We start from the raw sequence: 24061 nt of genomic DNA on the forward strand, positions 1-24061 counted from the left end.
GAAAGAGGGCAAAGTGTGAAAAAACACAATGTTGACATAGATTGAAATAAGGGGTTAAAAAGCATAGTCCAAATGAGTTTTTTTAATTGGGAACGTCATTTTTCAGACAGAAGAAATACCAATGAGCAAAATGACACCCAAGAAGCAGGATCATAGGGTGGGGGGGTTTGCACAGTAGGCCCCTTTGGCCCACGGACTATGAAGGGGAAAAGATTTAATAGGAATCCGAGGGGTAACCTTTTCACACAGAAGGTGGTGGGTGTATGGAACAAGCTGCCAGAGAGGGTAGTTGAGGCTGGGACTATCCCATTGTTTAAGAAACAATTGGACAGGTACATGGATAGGACGGGTTTGGAGGGTTATGGACCAAATGCAGGCAAGTAGAACTAGGACATTGTTGGCTGGTGTGAGCGAGTTGGGCCAAAGGGCCTGTTTCCACGCTCTATGACTCTAAGGCCTTAACCTACCTGATCTCCCGGTTGCTCAGCACTTTAACTCCCCCTCCCATACCCGATCTGACCTTTCTGTCCCGAGCCTCCTCCACTGTGAGGCCCAATGCAAATTGGAAGAACAGCACCTCATATTTCGCTTGGGCAGCTTACACCCCAGCAGTATGAATTAACTTCAAGTAACCTTTGCTCTCCCTCTAACTCTCCCTCCATCTTCCCCCCCCCCTTCAGTTATCTGATTACTCTGACTGTTTTCTTTTATGTTTTATCTGTTAACTTTGTTGTTATCTTCTCATCATAATCATACTTTATTAGCCAAGTATGTTTTGCAACATACGAGGAATTTGATTTGCCATACATTCATATCAATTAAAAGCAACAAAGCACACAAAATACATTTTAACACCACAGCGATTCCTCTACATTCCTCACTGCGATGGAAGGCAAAAAAAAAAGTTCAATCTCTTCCCTTCTTTGTTCTTCTGCGGTCGGGGGCTTCGAGCCTTCCGTTGTCAGGCCGATCTTGGCTCCCGTAGCCGGCGGTGGGGCTGATCAAGCTCCCGCATCGGGGGCGATCTCGGCTCCCCCACGCTGGGCAATCGGACCACGGGTTGGAGCTGGTCGAACCTCCTGTGACTTTAGAGCTTCCCAACATCAGGCTCCAACGGTAAGTCCACGGCACCATGGTGGGGCTCAAAGTCAGTCTCGAGCAAGGTCACCAGCTCCATGATGTTAGGCCGCAGAGCAACCGGAGATACAATCTGGAAAACCATCGCATCGCATGGTAAGAGATTGAAAAAAGTTTCTCCCAAACGTTCAGTAGTATGTACAGAATACCTTGCGAACAAGCTTTTTTTTCAATGGAAAATAACATGAGATGGGAGCAGGACTAATACATTCCATTTGTGGAACCAATACCATTTTCCTATCCAATCACACATCCCTTAATTTCTCTCACATCTGGAAACCGACTGGCCTCCATTTTGAATATAATCAACAACTGAGTCCCACAGTCTTCTCATGTAGAATATTCCAAGAATTCACCCTCTCAGTCATGAAGTTACAACTCTTTGAGGTCCTATTACAGAAGCCTAGTTAAGAGAGGGGGACAGAGCTTCAGGAGTGATGGAGGTGGGGGTAAAAGAGGATGGAGTGTTGCCTTATTGATCAAGTAGATTTCCCGGCAGTGGTCAGACATAACATTAATGATGGTTCATCCAGTGCATACAGTAGGTGGAGCTGAGAAATAAGAAAGGGATGATCACCTTGTGTGTGTGTGTATAACAGGCTCCCAAATAGTCAACGGGAATTAGAAGAGCAAAAAGTGGATAAGTCTCCAGGTCCGGACAGGATATTCCCTAGGACATTGAGGGAAGTTAGTGTAGAAATAGCAGGGGCTATGACAGAAATATTTCAAATGTCATTAGAAACGGGAATAGTACCGGAGGATTGGCGTGCTGCGCATGTTGTTCCATTGTTTAAAAAGGGGTCTAAGAGTAAACCTAGCAATTATAGACCTGTTAGTTTGCCGTCAGTGGTGGGCAAATTAATGGAAAGGATACTTGGAGATAATATATATAAACATCTGAATAAACAGGGTCTGATTAGGAACAGTCAACATGGATTTGTGCCTGGAAAGTTATGTTTGACTAATCTTGACAAAATAGGACGTACATGGTAAATGGTAGGGAATTGAAGAATGCAGGTGAACAGAGGGACCTTGGAATAACTGTGCACAGTTCCCTGAAAGTGGAATCTCATGAAGATAGGGTGGTAAAGAAAGCTTTTGGTGTGCTGGCCTTTATAAATCAGACCATTAAGTATAGAAGGTTACACAAAAAAGCTGGAGAAACTCAGTGGGTGCAGCAGCATCTATGGAGAGAAGGAAATAGGCAACGTTTCGGGCCGAAACCCTTCTTCAGACTATTTCCTTCGCTCCACAGATGCTGCTGCACCCGCTGAGTTCTCCAGCTTTTTTGTGTAACCTTCGATTCTCCAGCATCTGCAGTTCCTTCTTAAACATTAAGTATAGAAGTTGGGATGTAGTGTTAAAATTGTACAAGGCATTGGTGAGGCCAATTCTGGAGTATGGTGTACAATTTTGGTCGCCTAATTATAGGAAGGATGTCAACAAAATAGAGACAGTACAGAGGATATTTACTAGAATGTTGCCTGGGTTTCAGCAACTATGTTACAGAGAAAGGTTGAACAAGTTAGGGCTTTATTCTTTGGAGCGCAGAAGGTTAAGGGGGGACTTGATAGAGGTCTTTAAAATGATGAGAGGGATAGACAAGAGTTGACGTGGATAAGCTTTTCCCACAGAGTAGGGAAGATTCAAACAAGGGGACATGACTTGAGAATTAAGGGACAGAAGTTTAGGGGTAACATGAGGGGGAACTTCTTTACTCAGAGAGTGGTGGCTGTGTGGAATGAACTTCCAGTGAAGGTGGTGGAGGCAGGTTCGATTTTATCATTTAAAAATAAATTGAATAGTTATATGGACGGGAAAGGAATGGAGGGTTATGGTCTGAGCGCAGGTATATGGGACTAGGGGAGTATACATGTTCGGCACGGACTAGAAAGGTCGAGATGGCCTGTTTCTGTGCTGTAATTGTTACATGGTTATATATGCCACAAGAGTGCAAACAACTGCAGGACTAATAAGGTCGAAGTTGGAGATCTTAAATTTCCTAATACTAACTGAATGTCATAGAGCAAGTTTTAGACAGGGCAGAATTTATCAAATGTGTTCATGGAAGTTTCCAGAGGGCAAAGCTTGATCTAGTTTTAGGAAATTAGGAGGGGCAAGTGGATGAAGTGTTCATGGATGAGCCTTTTGGGACCAGCGACCAATGTTCTATTAGGTTTTAGATAATTATAGATAGAGACATGGCGGTCCCACAAGTTTAAATTTCTAAATTGGGGCAAGGCCAACTTTGAACTTATTAGACAGGAACTCGCTGAAGTTGATTGGAGCATTTGTTTGAAGGAAAAGGAATGTCCAGAAATTGGGGTGTCCACTCACAAGTGATCAAAATCCTACTGTAATTTTTGATATTATCTACTCTCACTTTAGTGTCATTTGCAAACGTACTAAACATGCCTTATACATTCTCATCCAAATTGTTGATATAAACCACAAACAGCAATGAGCCCAGCACCGATCCCTGAGGCACACCACTAGTTATGGACCTCGACTGAAAAACAACCTTCTACCGTCACCCTCTGCTTCCTTCCATGAAGCCAGTTTTGTATCCAATCTGCTAGCTCTCCCGAGCTTTCCAGTAACTTTACAGAGCAGCCTACCATGCAGGTATGGGTGTATATGCTATTTTAGATAAGCTTTAATGTATATTATTTATTTTATTCCAGGGTCGGACCTCTTGATTTGAAAAGCTAGATATAATATACAAATTGGTTATATTTTAAAAAGTCTTGTTACTTCATGTGCAGCAAGAGGAACGTGAAACGGACGTTTAATCTTCGTAAAGATCTGATACCCAGGTAAATATAATTATCTCACATGAATAAGCATAGGCCTGCTTTAGTGTGAACTTGTAACCAGAATTTCAAGAGTGTGATAGAGAACAATAAAAGTTCATTGTGGTCAGTGAAGAGATGAGAAGTAATAAATGCTGAGAGAGGAGTTGATTTTTGACTGTTCTCTGAAGCAGCCGAGCCAGCCACTCATTTGGGAATAGAGAGATGGGCAATAATTGCCAACAGATCCATTTTAATTCTGGGTCCCAACCCAAAACATCCATGGATGCGTTTGCCTCCTCAGATCTGATTGACCCATTGAGTTAATCTTGCAATTTGTTTTGTCTCAGATTCCAGCATCTGCAGTCTCCGATTTAGCTTTAGGATCAAGTCAAAACAGAGAATGAAATTAATTCTGCACTTTTTTTTTCACTTTTAGATGTATGATTCAATGATAACATTCTTGTACAGTAAACCCTCGCTATATTGACCATGTGCGGGTGTGGGAAAGAGATGGTGTCTGTTATTGACGATTGTCCTCTATAACTGAGTGTGGCATTATTCTTGTATGTAGTTGAAATAAAGAACTGCAGTTGATGGTTAATGCACAAGAGTGCAAAATGCTGGAATAACAGCAAATCTGGCAGCATCTCCAGAGAAAGTGGATCGGTGACGTCTGTACTATTCTTCAGACTGATTCAGTCTACTGAGCTATTCCAGCACTTTGTTGTTTCACCTTAGAACTCTGCGACGATGCTGTTGGTCAACAACAGCGAGCCCTTCTTCACCAGTCCACATGGTCCAGTTGCCAAGGCTGTTGGGACTCATGTTGCAGCCCCTGGGGACTATGCTTTCTGCGAGCCATTGCCAACAACACACGCGCTAGGCCACCGTAGACTCCCCCTCCCCACTGCTGTTTCTTCCCGTTGGCCATCACTTCTCCCCCGCAGGTGCTCCTTAGGTGGATTATGTTGGTGACTCCTGGTTAGAAGGAGAGTGGAAGACGGAGTGCCGGAGTAGACAAAACGACAGGAATAGAAAGATAAGGAGGCGGCATTGGAGGTGGAAGTGACCGACTGGACAAAGCGATGGGAGAAGGAGGTGGTAATGGAGTGGGAAGTGGACAAAGCGGAAACCGATAGGAAAAAGCAGCAGCTGATGAGAGTGGAGAGCAAAGATCCTATAGCAAAGCTATAGGATCTTTGGTGGAGAGCGTCTCATGGTGTCCGAGTGCAGCCGTTTCCACGGCAGCAACCTGAAGAAAGTGCTGCCCTCTGGGCTACAACGTGAGCCGCATCAACAGCCGCGTCAAACATCCCTGTGCAATGGATGAAGGGCTTGCTGGTGCATCTTCTGAGCCGGATATAGTTTTGAGTAGGAGAGTGAAGGTGCGAAGTTTTGCTAGTCTCACAGTTTATTGTGTTTTACTGGAACTGGAAACAGAAGTGACAAAATATGTGCTGCTCAATATTTTGGAGATAATATTTTTAAAGAAATATATAAGCAAAAATTGAATTTGAGTCAAATATCATTTGATATTTCATTAAATGGGTTTCCAGTAAACGCATGGTAATACAATAATTATCTTGGATTGATTGCTTGACTGACCAAGTAGAGAAACTATGAAGTTATGTGGTGTCATGTTTTGCAGATACTGAAGAATGCATGAAAATCCACAGAAATGGAAACCAGTGTCTGTCATCCTAAATACCTTACAGTTAACTGCATTGTGTATCACTGGATGGAAATTTAGTGATCATGAACAAGGGCTTTCTTTCTCAGGTTTGCCATTTATCCCATTTACACATCATTTCCTGAACTCGCATGCTTACACGTTTGATTTATGTGTTCAGTAATCCTAACAGGCTATTTTTGATAGGTCAGACAGCATATGTGGATTAAAAGAAAGCAAAGTGAATATTTTTAGATTGGTGACAATGCGTCAGAACAAGAAAAAATGAATATATAAGAGTCTATGCTGCGGACATGAGGAAGGGGATCAGCATCATACCACAGGAATGTCTGATAGGATGTAGGTATGTTACAAAACCTACCTGAATCGTCATTGGGAATCTGCCCTCAGCCATGTCGGCGATTTTGGCGCTGTTTGGAGGGGGCGGGTTTAAAACGCGATTTTTACTAGGCTGTACTAATCGCACATGTTCAGCCTAGTAAATCATTAACGAAAAATCGCTGCAAGACCCGGTCGCAAAAGGTATTATTAGTTTTATAGGCCTCGATAATATAGTTATAATAGTTTTAAAATTACTCTCTGATTTCGCAACCTCTCGCAGCCCCAGGGTTTTATAAAGCAAACAATTAAAGGTATGTACCTTATTTTTACATTAAATGGGGCATATATATAACCCTGAATATCAAGTTATCTATAACGAATAGTTCATTTTGGGCTTTTTATATCCCGCAGTATTTTTCTCGGCATTTGAGGGCACTAATCCAGCGCTATGTCAACGTTCTAAACCAGCGCGCGTTCACATGAACCCACTAGAAAGCCGATTTAAATGGGCATTTATTTACAGCAATTGAACACTAAATTCCTTCCATTTGGCCTATAAATTAATGTAAATTAGATATAAAAATCATGTTATATTGTGAATTATTTGTGAATAATCTTTGGACACTTAGGCTATTTAAAAATGGTAATCTTTCCTTAAGAAATGGGCGTTTGACTATCCAAGATCACAGCTTTTTTGTAATGTCCATTGAAAATCAATAGGGAACAAGATGCTAATTTCCGAGTGAAAATGGTCATAACTTTTTTAATACTTGAGATATGAAAGTGAATTTGGTGTCAAATTAAACTTATTGTTATGCTTTATCTGATGGGATAAATTGCGGACTTGATTTTTTAAATCTCAAACTTTTGTAACATTGCTATAGGATGGAGATCAAGATGGAGAATATGATTAAGCTACTGACGATACAACTGCGGAGTTGTTACGTCGGGTGAGGAACTGAGTACAGATGCGAGTCAGGATTAATTCTGAATAGTCATGAGTCTTTTAAAAAACAGTATTTCAATTACCAGTCATTAATTGTGCAAATGAGTTAAATAAATTACATAGTTGAATGGGATTCCTCCAATGTGTACAGGACATCTTTCTAACTCTGTAGATGGCAAGCATTAGAAAATCATACTTTAAACCTTTGTTAGCTAGAGTTGCTGCTTTGCAGTGCCATAGACCCGGTTCCATCCTGATTACTGGTGCCGTCCATACAGAGCGTCACCGCCGAAACGTCATGTCTATCCATGTTCACTAGAGATTATGACTGACCTGATAAGTTTCACAACCACATTATTGCAGTCTTGATCAAAGCAATTGCTTGTCAATTTCTATGACCTCCACAGTGTAACTAGCAGCCCCTGTTCATGGAGACAGTGTGGGGCACTCCGTCTGTTATAACCAAAATCCATAATTGTTCCATAATAACAAGCTTACTGTAGTTGGAAAGCATGGTGGTGTTAAATGTTTATGAACTTCAATCAGTTAGAATGGTGCTGGAAGAATGGGATGAAAATGTGTTTTTTTTTTAAGCTGTATGTAGATTTGGCAATTTACCATTTGTTAAGAGATTTTCAAGAAAATAATATCCCTACATTGTATGGAGCTGGGTGTTAACATATAATTGTTAAAGAAGTGAAAGATGCAGCCCTGAAAAGCCCTGGAGATTTATCTATCTTTCTACATGACAGTACCTTCAGTACATCTTCGACGGTAACACTGACTGCTCTTAAGACACTTCCAATGACTTCCCCAAGTTACTGTTCTACTGAGTTTGCTTTCTATACTACTGATTTGACTTGCAGATTAACTTTTTGGGAATCTTGCACCAGCACTCCCAAGTCCCTTTGTACCAACGATTTCTGGATTCTCACCCCATTTAGAAAATAGTCTACGCCTTTATTCTTACTACCAAATTGCATGACTCTACATTTTGTGACACTAGATTCCATCTGCCACTTCCCTGCCCACTTTCCCAACCTGTTCGAGTCCCTGCTTTCTCTACACTACCTGCCTCTCCACCTATTTTTATATCATCCGCAAACTTGGCCACAAAGCCTTCAATCCCCTTGTCCAAATCATTAATATACAATGTGAAGAGTAGCAGCCCCAGCACTGACCCCTGCGGAATTCCATTAGTCACTTGCAGCCAACCAGAATAAGATTCCTTTATTGCCACTCTTTGACTTCTGCCATCTAGCCAATCTGCTATCCATGCGAGTATCTGCCCTTTGATACTGTGGGCTCTCATCTTCCTTAGCAGCCTCAAATGTGGCACCTTATCAATGACTTTCTGAACAACAGAAGTAAACAACATCTACTGACTCTCCTTTGTCTGCCCGGCTATTTACTTCTTCAAAGAATTCCAGTAAATTTGTCAAGCAAGATCTCCCCTTGCTGACTTTTGCCTTCACCACCCTTGCCACCCTTTACATGGTATTACGATACTACACAAAGACACACACTCACACACTCTCACTCACAAGCCAGCAAAACTAGACGTGAGCAGCTGGCAGTTTGAATGTTCCTGTTTGCTTAATGGAATAAAGTTTAATTTCACCAAGTATGTGTATTTCATATGGATCGCCAATAAACATGGTGTCAGAAGTGGGATCTGGATGCAATGCTCTTGAGGGCACCAATGTAGGATTCAACCATTTTGCCCTCTTGTTGGCTGCGGGTAAAACACTTGTGGTGCTCCATGATAACGTTGGTGTGAAGTTGGCACGGTTCTCTGAACTTTCGGAGGAGGCAGACCAGGTCTCTGATGGATTCTGCTGGGGTCACAACATGTGTTACCGAATCGGTATGTTCTGGGGCGTCGTGGAAATCTTGTGTCCGCAGGGCAACCTCTGTGCCCGGCACATTGAGGGGAATTGACACAATGATGTGGGGTGCAGCTGCAGGGTGGGCAGCATCAATGAAAATCCTGAATTCTACCTCTAAGATGCGCCACCGTTCAGCAAGCTCACTGTCGAACACCAAAGGATCTGGGCTCCGTAAGGAACTATCCATGATTTAATGTAAAAAATAAGCTAAAATAAATTCAAGCAAAATAGTTGGAGACGTGATTCAAGTCTCTGACATCATGTTTATCGGCGATAAAACTAGACCCGTCTAAAACCATTGCCATCAATTAAAAACCCTATTGTGATGGAAAGCGAATAACTTTTACCTTCCTCATTTTCCCCCGTGGTCGGGGCGATCGAAGCATCCGCAGTCGGGGCGATCGAAGTCCCCGCCACGGGACGATTGAGGCTCCCGTGATCTGAGCGGTCGAAGCTCCTGCAGTTGGAGCTCCTGAAATCAATCCCTAACAAATAGCAATGTTACAAAATTTTGAGATTGAAAAATCAAGTCTGCAATTTATCCCATCAGATAAAGCATAACAATAAGTTTAATTTGACACCTAATTCACTTTCATATCTCAAGTATTTAAAAAGTTATGGCCATTTTCATACTCGGAAATTAGCATCTTGTTCCCTATTGATTTTCTATGGACATAACAAAAAAGCTGTGATCGTGGACAGTCAAAAGCACATAACCTTCTTAAAAATTAAGAGAACTGAATGAAATTTTCAGTTATCATAGATTGAATGAAACAAATTCTGAAACAAATATAAAATAATCTTACTTGGATGACCTGAAATTAAAGCATATAATTAGTTAGTTACCCAATTGTAGCTAATTTCAAACTTCAATTACTATATCTAAACATCTATCCATTTCTTAATAAATGATTAACATTTTTAAATAGCCCAAGTGTCCAAATAATATTCACAAATAAATCACAATAAAACATGATTTTTAAATCTCATTTACATCAATTTATAGGCCAAATGGAAGGAATTTAGTGTTCAATTGCTGTAAATTAAAGTCAATTTAAATCGGCTTTCTAGTGGGTTTCTGTGAACGCGCTGGTTTAGAACGTTCACATTGCGCTGGATTTGTGCCCTCAAGTGCCCAGAAAAATACTGCGGGATATAAAGAACCCAAAATGAACTACTCGCTATAGAAAACGTTATATACAGGGTTATATACAAGCCCCATTTAATGTAAAAATAAGGTACATACCTTTAATTGTTTGCTTTATAAAACCCTGGGGCTGCGAGAGGTTGCGGAGTGAGAGAGTGATTTTTAAACTACTATAAATATTATACAAGGCCATAAAAACTAATAATACCTTTTGCGACGGGGTCTTTCAACAATTTTCCGTTAATGATTTACTAGGCTGAACATTTTCGATTGGAACAGCCTAGTAAAAATCGCGTTTTAAACCCGCCCCCTCTAAACAGCGCCAAAACGCGGACACGGGGTAGGTGTGTAACATACCTATAACAAAGGGACCGCCAGCTCCACGATGTTAAGGCCGCATTGCGGACGGAGATACGATACGGAAAAAGTTGCATCTCCATCGAAGGAAGAGATAAAAAAAAGTTTCTTCCACCGCCCACACAATACAAGAACTAAAGATCCACTGAAACATAAAATTAAAACGGACTAAAAACACCAAAAGAAGAAATGGACGAGACAGGCTGTTGGCGAGGTTGCCACTTACAGTGCCACCCGGTGGTGTTGTCTGCAAACTTGTAGATTGAATTGGATTGGTATATGGCTGCAGTCGTGAGTGCATAGGAGGGAATGAGGACGCATTCTTGTGGAGTACCAGTGTTGAGAATTAAAGTAAAGGATGATTTGTCACCTATCATCTGATTGTGCTCTGTTGGTCAGGCCGTCTAAGGTCCGGTTACAGAATGGACCTCGAAGATGCAAGTTTGGAGATGAGCTTGGTTGGGATAATAGTATTAAAAGCAAAGATGAATCCCAAGGTAGATCTGGTGATGTCCGAATTAATAGTCCAGGACTTCTCTGATCAATCCTTTTCAGGAATTTGAAATTCCAATTGTTTTTCAGTAATTGCTCATGTGCCAGTGCGAGCAAAAAAAAGTCAAGTTCATAGATTCCTGAGAAAAATGTACATACATTATTCTTTTGTTTTCAGGTACAGGAGGTAAAGAGTTGATAAAGGTAAGATTATCGTCACATTTCTGGTGAAAGTGGATAATTAAGCCAAAATACAGTTTTTAGCTTACAGTTTCTTATTCTGTTGGTGTTAATCATTCTTCCTTCCTGTTGAAATAAAAATACTAAATTTGGCAAATACAAAGTTGTTTGGCATTGGGTTTGAATTCTTTCAGTTTATTATGGTCACGATACAGCTTAAAATTTTATGTACATGTTACCCGCCATAAATCTCCAATTTGTAGAAAGCCCCGAGTACTAATAAAAAGGGACCTCAGATGCTGGTTTATACCAAAGATAGAGGCAGCATCTCAGGAGAACATGTATAAGTGACGATTTGGGTCGGAACTCTTCTTCAGACTGATTGTAGTGGAGGAGATGTAGGGGAAGAGGGAGGGGAGGGGGAATGGAGGTGTTTGTACAAGTTACCTAAAATTGGAGAATTCAACATTCATACTGCTAATTTGTAAGCTATCCAAGTGAAATATGAGGTGCTGCTCCTCCAATTTGCATGTTGTCTGGCAATTTAGGAGGCCCAGGACAGAAAGGGAAGGGGAGTTAAATTGATTAGAAACCGGGAACTCCAGTAAGCCTTGGCGGTCTGAGCACGTGTTTAGTGAAACAGTTGCTGAGTTTACACTTTGTCTACCCAATATACACGATTGGTACCCAACACTGGATGCAGTAAATGAGGTTAGAGAAGGTGCATGTGAATCTCTGTCTCACCTGGAAGGAATGTTAGGGTCCATGGAGGAGCTGGCAGGACAATTTAAAGACATTTTAATCTCTTCCTGCTCCATTCTGAGGTTCCTACCAGCTTTAGGAAGTCCTAGTACCAAATAACATCAAGATAGCCTTAATATAACTACTATCCAGTGGTTCTGACATTCACTTCTTCTGGAGTCAGGTCTGGGTGCATATTAACTCCAGCCTCCCATAGAGCCTATATCCACTGCAATTTGCTTATTGCCACAGCAGATGCCATTCCCCTGGCCCTATTCTGGGTATAATGCAGACGATGCAGGATCTCTTCATTCCAATGAGGAAGAAAGATTCTAGGGGGAGAAAGAGGTGACCGTGGCTGACAAGGGAAGTCAAGGACAGTATAAAACTAAAAGAGAAGGCAGATAACATTGCAAAAGATTAGTGGGAAGACAGAGGATTGGGAAGATTTTAAAGAACAACAGAAGGTAACTAAAAAGGCAATGGGGGGGGGGGGGGGGGGAGATGAAATACGAAGGTAAACTAGCCAATAATAGAAAAGAGGATAGCAAGAGTTTCTTCAGTTATGTAAAGAATAATAAAGAGGCGAGAGTAGACGTTGGACCGCTGGAGAAGGATGCAGAAGAGGTGATAATGGGGAATAAAGAAATGGCAGAGGAGTTGAATATCAGTTTTTTGCATCAGTCTTCACAGCGAACAACACCCGCAATGTGCCTGAAATTCATGAGAGTCAGGGGTTGGAAGTTAGTGGAGTGGCTAGGGAGAAGGTGCTTGGGAAGCTGAAAGAATGAAGGTGGATAGGTCACCTGGACCAGATGGACTGTGACCTCAGGGTTCTGAAAGAGGTGGCCTTGGAGATTGTGGAGGCATTGACTGATATTTGAGGTATCACTAGAGACAGAGTTCATAGATGATTTGAGAATTGCCAATATTACCTCTCAGCAAAGCAGAATAGTGGGGACTATAGGCCGGTTAGTCTGATTTCAGTGGTTGGTAAGATTTTAGAATCCATTATAAAGGATGAGGTTACGGAGTACAGGTGCACAACCTTTTATCCGAAAGCCTTGGGACCAGACACTTCTCGGATTTCGTGATTTTTCGGTTTTCCGAACAGAAGGTTTTTAACGTAGATTTTAACATGTGGTTCAGTGGTAGAGTGCTCGGCTTGTGGTCGCGAGTTTGCGCCACGATCCCAGCAGTTACCCAGTCAGGGCTGGCCTTTAGCCGAAAGGACCTATTTCTCCCAATTGGGCTCCGCGTTAGAGTAATCAAATCAATTGGAGCAAAGATCTTATAGCGCGCAAGATGGTCCACTCTTGCGAAATACAATGAACTGACGCGTAGTCCGCACCGGAGCGTAACCTCCATCATTTCAGTAACCCCGACCCGACTTCAGTTATGCCTCTCGCAGCGTTGCGGGGGAACAGTTTAGGTGTTGTTAAATGTTTTTTATCACTTCCTTTTTAAACGGCACATGCCTTGTACTTTTTAAACGGCACATACTGCAGATGCTGATTAAACCGAAGACAGACACAAAAGGCTGGAGTAAATCAGTGGATCAGGCTGCATCTCTGATGAGGAATACGTGATAATAGGAGGAAATAGGTGATTTTTTGGGTCGACTTTTTCAATAGCTGCCATGAGGGGAGAAGTGCCGGCACCGAGAGCGAGCGAAAGCGTGGACAGACGGACGAAAGCAACGTTCATAGAGCGGCGTTGGTAGACATTTCGGGTCGAGACCCTTCTTCAGACTGATAGCCAAGGGAAACGGGAGATATCGGCATATCTTCCATTCACTTGTCCTTAGTACCGTCCATAGCTCTTGCTCCTCTTTCCCCTGAGTCAGTCAAAAGAGGGGTCTCGACCCGAAATGTCACCGACAAAGATCTTTGGTCACCTATTCCGACCTATGATCGTTGCTTTTGTCCATTCTGTCCGCACGTTAGCTCGCTCTTAGTGCCAGCGTTTTTCCCCTCAAACTGCCAAACAACCACACACACACAGCATGTCTGGCAGATTGCTGCGGACCGAGAGAGTAGAGAGGTAGAGGGGGAAGAAAGGGGTAGATGAGGAGGGGGGTGTGAGGGGGAATGGAGAAGGGGGGGGGGGTGCCCTCACGCTCCTGGGGCAGCTCTCCCGTCCCTCTAGTCACCGTGCTTCACGCACACAGCCCCGGGTCCCGCCCTCCCCCCTCTCTCCAGGAAGACGCGGTGAACAATACACGGAGGGCCGGGCCTGAGGTTGCTGCAACATTTACAAACCTCGGACTCAGCTCACGCCTGGACCCAGGCATCCGTTCCCGCCGCTGGACCTCTCCCTCCCTTCTCTCCTTCTCCCCTCGGACTCCGCCACACACACACACACACACACACACACACACACACACACACACACACACACACACACACACACACACACACACACACACACACACACACACACACACACACACACACACACACACACACACACACACACACACACACACACAGCATGTCCGGCAGATCCTTCCTCTCTTCCCCCTCTCTCCCCTCCCTTCGCCGAAACCCTTCCTCAGGCTGATAGGGCAGTCTGAGGAAGGGTTTCGGCCCGAAGCGTTACCTATTTCCTTCGCTCCATAGATGCTGCTGCACCCGCGGAGTTTCTCCAGCATTTTTGCGAATCCCTAGACCTAGTTCTATGTTATGACTGCAGGCTAAACCATTTTGTTGCACTGAAAAGTGCAGTGACAATAAATTGAATCAAATAACAAATAAATCAAACAAATCTGTAGAACCAAAGAGGATAAATGTCTAAAATGTCCTGAGTGTCTGATAATAATCTTAGTGTCTGTAATAAGGTATTATTACAGACACATCCATAGATGCTGCTGCACCCGCTGAGTTTCTCCAGCAATTTTGTGTACCTTCGATCTTCCAGCATCTGCAGTTCCTTCTTGAACAAAATATCTTGGACATTTTATTACAGAACAAATGACAGATGATGAGGATATTTATAGGCAACACCGATAATGTATGCATAAGCAAATATTCCCTTACGCAAGTTTAGTGCATGTACAGATGGAGTGACGATGTCTGTTCAGAGCATATTGTATCAAACTACACAAAAGTAAGCTCACTGAGACTTAAAGTAGCTTATAATGATCCCAAGAGAATATTACTTAAGAGACCTAGATGGTGTAGTGCAAATGAAATGTTTGTGGCTTGCAGGAGTCAATACTTTCCAAACTGTCTTAAGAAATCTTATGTATACATTTATTTGCCAGATTAATGACTCTGAAAATGAAATCATCTTGGCCTTACCAAACATAAGGTTTTGCACCACACGCTACTAATCCCAGCCGTGGAAACATTGGTATAGTTATCATGTTGTAGGACTGATTTTTTTTTCTTATTATTCTTGATCTTAAACCATGTATTGTGCTCTTGTATGTGATTTATCATGCTTTTGTAAATAATTTACTGTGCTTTTGTATGCAATTTAGTCTATGTAATGTCATCTTTTATCTGGACCTCGAGTCTAATAAAAAGTATTTCAGGTGCAAATGAGTTTCTACACTGCTATATTGAAGGAAATTATGCTATTGCCATATTTTGTAAATTAATTTTAGTTTACAGATGTGGAGTAATGTTTGTGGAATAAAATATTTTATATTTACATTTTCACTCCTTTCAAAGATCACCTGTTTAATTTGAGACTTCCACTTTTTAATCTGATATATGAACACAAAATACGATAAAAGCTAAGCTTGGCAGGTAACATTAGGGCAACTCTGTTGAAAGGGCATCAACCCAAAACATTAAAATAAGGGCAGACCAGGCAGCATTGGTGGAGCGAGCAACGGTGTCTATACTTTGGGTCAGTAACTCTTCATCAGAACCTGTTGTCAACCTCTCTCCATGTTTGTCGACCAGCTGAGTATCCCTGGTATTTTCTGCCTTTAATGACATTTCCAGTATCTGCTGTGATTTACTTGTTCACCGGAAACTTTTACTCTATTTCTTTCCCACAGCATTTTCTGTTAAATGACTTTGAAAGGACAAGAGTAATTATCCACTGACAATTTAATGCCTGGCTACAAATAGTATTTTGCATTAATCCCCCAAATATCTGTAATTCTCTAGACACTGTTGAAGATCTGCCAATAATTGTTACTGATTACCCTATCGAAAACAGCACTGCTATTGATTAATATCAAAACACACCAAACAGTACTGCTTAACACTGTAGAGTGAAATTTAAAATATATTTAAACCCACAGTGGAACTGTTTGTTACTAGAATTATATATTTTTGAATTTTATTAATCCTAGTATTTAATCGTTTAATTGCAGATTTTCGTCATTCTATTGTTAATTTGTCAACTTTCACAAGTAACTGCGTGCGATAAATGGGAGTAGTATGACCATAATGGTACCTGCTGCCCATTGTGTTCAGCCGGTAAGTGCAGGAAGGAATTGCAGATGCTAGTTTAAACCGAAGATAGACACAAAATGCTGGAGTAACACAGTGGGGCAGGCAGCATTTCAGGAGAGAAGGAATGGGTGAAGTTTCAGGTCGGGATACTTCTTCGAACTGATTAGGTCTCTAGGTGCCAGTTTCAACCCATATAGTTATTAAATCCTCTGAGAATCGACCACATATATTTGAAAAACAGTTCTTCGAACTGAAGAAGGGTCTCGACTTCTCCCGATCCTTCTCTCCAGAGATGCTGCCTGTCCTGCTGTGTCACTCCAGCTTTTTGTGCCAATATTTTATACCTTCTTTACCACAACGCTAACAAAGGTAATTTATTTTTATGTTTGTATGTGCTGCAGATATGATTTTTGTTAAAGTAAGTCATCATAAATCATCTTTTATTTCATGAATGATATTACCCATATACTATGAAAAATATACCTACCTTCCTTTTGTTTACATTGAAAGTTACTATTTTTGTACATCAGAAGTTTTTCAAATATATGTGGTCGATTCTCAGAGGATTTAATGACTATATGGGTTGAAACTGGTACCTAGAGCTGGACCACAGAGATTGCCCTGAGAACCCCCTTATGTAAACCTATGTGCATCCCAAGGACTGCCAGTCCATCTGCACATCTCCCAAATGGTCTCCCGCTGTGATCCAGCATCCCATGGATCTTTGTCTTTGTTAAACTAGTTCCATTCTCTACATATATTTTGTGTTTTTTAACAGATTCCATCAAATTGATTTTTTTGTTATCATCAAATGTTTCTAACATGGAGAGGCTTTGCAAATACAAATTCTAATAGAGTAGTCCTTGTGGCTGCTCTGCCAACTATTGACACCAGGTTCAAACATGCTGGACCTGGAAGCTGCCGGACCAGAGTTTCAACCTGTATTTTGAATGGTTTACATTGTTAGTTATTAATTTAAATAATGTTCTTTCTTCCGACTCACAAATTTGCAGCATTTTGGCAAAGTATACTTTGGATTATAAATGTTCAGGTTTATTGTCGTAGATGAAACTAAATGATGTTGAAGATGCTCTCTGGCAGTTTCACATGTCCATGCTTCTTCCTACTACATATTAGCCATGACAATACAGGCTTCTGAATGAAGATTGCTACTGCCAGGTGTTTGATTGTTCAAGTGCCTTCGACAAAGCTGTGAGCAGGACAGATTTAACAGTGCTCTGCAACAAAGCAGCGTAAAGAATCCTCACTGAGCCTGACATATTGTGGTTGTCCAGTTAGGTAGTTCGTGGTCCAGGACACCCGCATCTTTGTCAGTTTGCTCCCTAGCATTGTAGGCCGGATATGTTAAAAGCACTGGAGAAGTCAAAAAACATGGGTCTAGAGGAGGTTTATAAGAACGATTACTGGAATGAATAGGTTAGCATATGATGAGAGCTTGACAGCATTGGGCCTGTACTCACTGGAGTTTAGAAGGTTGACGGGGGGACCTCATTTAAACCTACAGATTAATGAAAGGCATGGTCGGAGTGGATGTGGAAAGGATGTTTCTACTGATGGAAGAGTCTAGGACCGGAGGTCATAGCCTCAGAATTAAAGGGTGCTATTTTAGAAAGAAGGTGAGGAACTTCTTTAGTCAGAGGGTAGTTAATCTGTGGAACTCTTTGCCACAGAACGCGGTGGAGGCCGTGTCAGTGGATATTTTTACGGCAGAGATAGATAAATTCTTGATTAAAGTATCGGGTTATGAGGAGAAGAAGAAGGCAGGAAAATGGGATTTGGAGGCAGTGATCAGCCATGATTGAAGATGTGCCGATTGGCCTAATTCTACTATATTTTCAAGAGCAATAGCTCTCTTTCAAGAGAGAATTGGATAGAGCTCTTAAAGATAGCAAAGTCAAGGGATATGGGGAGAAGGCAGGAACAGGATACTGATTGGGGATGATCAGCCATGATCACAGTAAATGGCAGTGCTGGTTTGAAGGGCCGAATGGCCGACTCCTGCAAATATTGTCTACTGTCTATATTGTCTTATTTGTGAACTTTACGCAAAACTGCATTGTTCCTGGTTTCCTTATAGCAGGACAAGCGCAGTAATTCCTTGTCGGCTCTCTCCAATGGACATGTTTTGTTTTTTAATTGCAGGGCGTGTAGTCTTTGAACACTGCACTGTTCAGACAAGCACCGCATGTAAGCCATGTCCACCTGGAGAATATATTGAACATCAAAATGGGCTTGAAACATGTTTTAAGTGCAAGTCCTGTGATCGAGGTATATATATGATAATGTGACTGGAAAGATGCTGATTAGATCAAGGCATCACGGTTCATGGTTCCTTAAATTCTCTTACTGATCTTATACATCCAATATTACTTGGTGATTATTGCTGCCTCTTTGCCTGATAAATCGATTCATGATTATGCAACTGCATTAATAATGGAATCATGAACTTGAAACTTAATGTGGGATTTTCTGCCATCAAAATCTTAATTTAGGATAAAGGTATTATGTGCTTAAACATCAACAAATCTCGGGCAAGAAGTTGCCTCATTTTATTCTTTGGTTTTAAAAGAGCATTTTGAGTTTTATTCTTTGTGACACCAAAGTTAAGAACTCTGTAGGTCACAGGTCAGTATTTTTGGTTTTATTGTGGAAAGCTAAACTGAAAGGTTCATTGGTTTTAATATTGCACATCCTATTGACATGTTTCAATTGTCAATATCTAGCCCACTCGATTTGATCTTTAAAACCTTTTCTTAAAAGAATGTATCATATGCAATCGGTGCTCATCCAGCTGCATGTGAGCATCGTGCCTGATTGATTGAATACAGACAGGATGTTCTTTGAGCATTGGAGCTACTCAGCCCCTTCAGGATCAGACATACCCTGACAGGAGGTAGACAAGGGAGGTCGAGAGTATTTAATTGTCATGTGTCAAGATGGGAATATTGAAATTCTTACTTGCTGTAGCTTCACAGAAAAATGAAATGTAACAAAATCTGAAATAAAATATTCAGTAAATTAAATTCAGTAAACTGGGCTATGATAATGCAAGCCAAGGTGTGTGTGCAATCTTAGTCGTCCATAGTTGGTACAATTATTAAAGGGTGTTTCTACAGTCTGAAGGTTGATATGAAGAAGCTTCTTTTAAATGGATGTAATGATTCTCAGGCCTGCGTGCCACCTTCCCAATGGTTGCAGCGAGATGAGAGCATGGCCACAGTGGTCATGGTCATAGGTCTTTGATCACGTGCGTCTGACCTGCCCTTTGTCCTGCTCATTCAAGTAACTGTCCAAATGTCCCTTAAATGTTGTTGCTGTTCCTCATCCACCACCTCTTCTGGCACTTCATTCCAGATGCTAACTACTTTTTGTGTGAATATTGTACCTCATAAATCTCCTTTGAACCTTCTCCCTCTCATCTTAAATCCATGCCGTCTAGTTTTAGATACCTTTATTTACACAATTCGTGCTCTCATAATCTTATGTACCTCTATTGTGTCACCAGTAAACGACCTTCTCTCCAGGGGAAACAGACCTAGCCTATCCAATGTCACCTGTGAATTCAAGCTTTCCAATCCAGGCTGTATCATGGGGAATCTTTTCTGAACTATCTCTAACTTAATCATGTCCTTCCTATGGTGTGGTAACCAGAATTGCACATAATGCGCTAAGAGCACCTGACCAACATTTTGTACAACTGATATGACATCTTAACTCTCGTACTCAATATTTCGGCCAATATAATCATACTCGTCATACTATAGTTTTAATTGTCAATATCTAGCCCACTCGATTTGATCTTTCCATTGCTCTCCTCCACCACCCTTTCTATCAGTGTTTCGATTTTCAGGGAACTTGTACTCTGTTGAACAAGACTCCCTAGGACCCTGTCATTCACTGGAAAGGGTCACCAAGAGGCCATTAAATACCTCAGAGATGGGATCATTTCTCATTGTGCTTTGTGTTTAGCTTTTCTAGTTGAAAGCCGGGCCATTTAGAATGAATCATAAGAATTCTCAACAAATTGCCATCTGAAATCAACATTTATCTAACTAAAAATTGAAGTAAAAACGTAATAATGCAGAAAATCACAAAAATATCTGGAAAGAAAGCTGGAAATTAGAAAAATAAATGAATAAGCAAGAGCAAGACGGCTTGTTCTCAGCATAATCCCCTGTCTGTAATAGGGCTACTTTCTGATTAGTTTTGACAAAATTATTAACCAATAAGTAATCACTTTGCCCTGATTAAAATGATTAATTTCCGAAAATCTAATTTTTGTGATTTTCAAGTTTAAACCCCATTTTTTCATGGCAAATTCAGCTTTATTTCACAAATGTATATCTACTTTAGACTGTCATTAGGCAAGAACTAAAAAAACATAAGGTTTCAATGGTCTCATTTTTCAATGTCATGTACAATTTAGTGACAAAGAGGCCCACAGCACTGAACATCTTTTAGATTCAATTGAGCTGGGAGGAATTGTCATGTGTGCTCTGTGGACTTGTTCAAGTGTGCTTAGGCATTTTGACATGCTTTCCAGGACAGCCATTTCTTGTTTTATTATCTTCAAAATATCTTGTGGTTTTGAATATGACTACATTCCAAGATGGCGCCGGTGTGTGTGGCCTGCCGTCAGTTGCTCTCGGAATTGTGTGTGCTGTTTGTAATTGTTTCGATTCTTACCCTGGATGTCGACTCTCTGTTGGTCTATGATCGCCAAACTCTGCTGGATCTTTGTTCAGTGGACTTGGCTGGTGGTGGCCGCGGTACGTTACCCCCTCTTCTGGCAAGGGCCCCGGTTCGCCTTTGCCTCGTCCTGGCTCCACTTCCTCGGCGTAAGCGTAAACGTCGCCGGGGTAAACGCGGCGGCCGGTTGGTGAGGCTGAAGGCTTGTCTGGCGAGTTTACCTGTGTCTTCCTGGACTGGGATTGGTCGTTCTCACTTATTCTTCCTCGACGCTCGTTGGACCCTGATGGCTGCTGCCTGCTGCCTGCCGTTGGCCCGGAAGAACTGCTCCTCCCTTGTGGCCCCTCCTCTCCTCGACCCCGCAGGCGTGGTTTAAATCTCCTCAACTTGCGGCCCTTGTGCCGGGCTCCCCTGACATCGGACGCCGTGGACCAGCCTGTTCCTGTCAAGATTGCCCTGGTGAACGCTAGGTCGCTGGTGAACAAGACTTTTATTTTGAAAGATTTTTTTGAATCCAGAGGGTTAGATCTCCTCTGTGTGACTGAGACATGGCTGGGTGTTGGTGAGTCCAGCGCTTTCGCTGAGATGTTACCCCTTGATTGCTGCTATCTTAACTCCCCGCGGACGTCGGGCAGAGGTGGAGGACTAGCTACTGTCTTTAGGAGTCATTTTAAATGTAAACAGCTATTGCTTTCATCCTCTTTAGCAAGTTTTGAATTAAGTTTGTTTGAGCTGGTTGGCTCTAACACAGTGTTGTGTGCTCTGGTCTATCGGCCTCCAAAGTATAATAAGGACTTTTTAAATGACTTTTCTATTTTCCTGGCTGAAATCATGCCTAGATATGACCGTGTACTTATTGTAGGGGATTTTAATGTTCACGTGTGTTGTCCTGAAAAGCCTATGGCAAAGGACTTTTTGAACCTCATTGATTCATTTAGTCTTGTACAATCTGTGTCAGGACCCACACAAGAGCATGGTCACACGCTTGATCTTGTCCTATCATATGGTTTGCCCGTTTCTAATCTAGTGATTTGTGATGCCGTGTTTTCCGACCATATGCCTGTGTTATTTGAGGTTATTATTGCACCTACAGCAGTTCGACCTCGCGCTCCTGCTCGGCACTGTCGTGTTGTTAGCCCTTCCACTGCTGTTCAGTTCTCGGCTGCTTTTGCTCTGAACTCCATCGTTCCTGAGTCTGTGTGTGATACAGAGGAGCTTAGCTCATGGCTTCACTCCACCTGCCAGACTGTTTTGGACACTGTGGCTCCATTGAAGTTCAGGCAGCCTAAAACTAAATTTGAGCCCTGGATGAATGACACGACTCGTGCTGTCAGGCGCGAGTGTCGTAGAGCTGAGCGGAAGTGGAAGAAAGACAAACTGCAGGTGTCATTTCAAATGTTGAGGGAGAGTTGGTGCCATTATCAGAAAGTTGTGAAAGCTGCTAAGAGGAAACATTTCTCAGGTATTATCCTCTCTGACTGCCGCAGCCCTCGTGTTTTGTTTAACACCATTAACACAGTTCTTAATGCCCCGCAGGCAGTCTGTATGGAGGCGTCCCCTGCTGTGTGTGAGAACTTCCTCCGCTTTTTTGTTGATAAGGTCGCTATGCTTAGAGCTCTAATCCCACCATCTGCTTATGACCCCTCGGTATCTGTTCCATGCACGGCTGTATTTGATCATTTTAAGCCGGTGTCTCTCTCCTTTTTGCATGAGATTGTTGGTCGTTCAAAGCCCTCAGGTTCTCCGAATGATGCTGTTCCTCCTCGGCTGTTTAAGGAGGTGTTGCCCACTGTAGGACCATCTGTTATCGCTGTCGTTAATAGCAGTTTGTCCTCGGGTGTTGTTCCTGCACTTTTTAAACATGCAGTAGTACAACCCCTGATTAAGAAACCTGCTCTTGACCCTGCAGTTCTTGGGAATTTCAGGCCTATCTCCAAACTGCCTTTTTTATCAAAAGTCCTAGAGAGGATCGTGCACAGGCAATTGATGGCCTTTTTGGAGGAACATGACGTTTTGGAGGTTTTCCAGTCCGGTTTTAAGTCCCGGCACAGCACAGAATCGGCCCTTTTGAGGGTTTTTAATGATATTTTTTTGGCTACTGATCAAGGTGACTGTGTTGTCCTCGTGCTTTTAGATTTGTCAGCTGCCTTTGACACAGTGGATCATGAAATTTTGATCTCCCGTTTGGAGCAGTGGGTGGGTATCAGGGGCATAGCACTGGAGTGGTTCAGGTCGTACTTGGCTGATCGAACTTTTTGTGTCAGCCTTGGGGACTCTGTATCCTCCTCTGCTCCTCTGTCGTGTGGGGTCCCACAGGGCTCAGTTCTTGGCCCTCTCCTCTTTTCACTCTATTTGCTCCCACTCGGTTCCATCCTTAGGAAGCACGGGATTTCATTCCACTTTTATGCTGATGACAGTCAGCTTTACGTGCCTCTGGGAAAGGGGGGTGTACACTCTGTCGGGCTCTTGCTTGAGTGTCTTAGTGACATAAAGGCCTGGATGTCACTGAACTTTTTAAAATTTAATGATGACAAGACAGAGGTAATGATCTTTGGTGGCACCTCTGGGGCCCCCCCTGTTGATCTAGGCTCTTTTTGTCTGCATATCTCAAACCTAACATCACGAACCTGGGGATTAAAGTGGACCCTGAGCTTAGATTTGACTGTCAGGTAAGGGCTGTTGTTAAATCTGGTTTTTTCCATCTGAGGCAGCTGGCAAAAATAAAGCCGATTTTGTCAAGGAAGCACTTTGAGACGGTAATCCATGCCTTTGTTACCACCCAGCTGGATTACTGCAATGCACTGTATCTGGGGGTTAGTCGGTCCTCCATCGCCCGTCTCCAGATGGTACAGAATGCAGCTGTTCGTCTCTTGACAGGCACACGAAAGCATGATCATGTTTCTCACCTTTTGGCCTCTCTCCACTGGCTGCCTATTCAGTATAGGATTCGTTTTAAAATTATTTTATTTACTTTTAAATCCCTAAGTGGTCTTGCCCCGTCCTACCTATCTGAGCTTCTTCACCCTTATTCACCCTCCCGCTCTCTCAGGTCAGATGATCAGCTGCTCCTGATTGAGCCAAAGACTAAGCGGAAGCTCAGAGGGGACCGTGCCTTTGCTGTGTCGGCTCCGAGATTGTGGAATGAATTGCCTCTGCACGTTAAACAGGCCCCTTCTCTAGCTGTTTTTAAATCACTCCTGAAGACATATCTATTCTCCATGGCCTTTGTAGACCAGTGAGG

The 24061-nt window shown here is 42.3% G+C and overlaps 1 protein-coding gene across 1 annotated transcript in view; it reads left to right on the top strand.

Moving 5' to 3' along the window:
- The first annotated feature begins 3938 nt into the window (after positions 1 to 3938).
- Positions 3939 to 24061, top strand: part of LOC129711747 (tumor necrosis factor receptor superfamily member 5-like) — a 39233-nt gene continuing 19110 nt past the window's right edge. Inside the window, 5 exon segments of the mRNA XM_055659672.1 lie at positions 3939 to 3953; positions 5581 to 5711; positions 10953 to 10978; positions 16029 to 16134; positions 18274 to 18399. Coding sequence (XP_055515647.1) covers positions 5591 to 5711; positions 10953 to 10978; positions 16029 to 16134; positions 18274 to 18399 — 379 coding nt within the window. The 5' untranslated portion in view covers positions 3939 to 3953; positions 5581 to 5590.

Source organism: Leucoraja erinacea, chromosome 30 (genome assembly GCF_028641065.1).
Source record: "Leucoraja erinacea ecotype New England chromosome 30, Leri_hhj_1, whole genome shotgun sequence".
Taxonomy (NCBI): Eukaryota; Metazoa; Chordata; class Chondrichthyes; order Rajiformes; family Rajidae; genus Leucoraja; species Leucoraja erinaceus.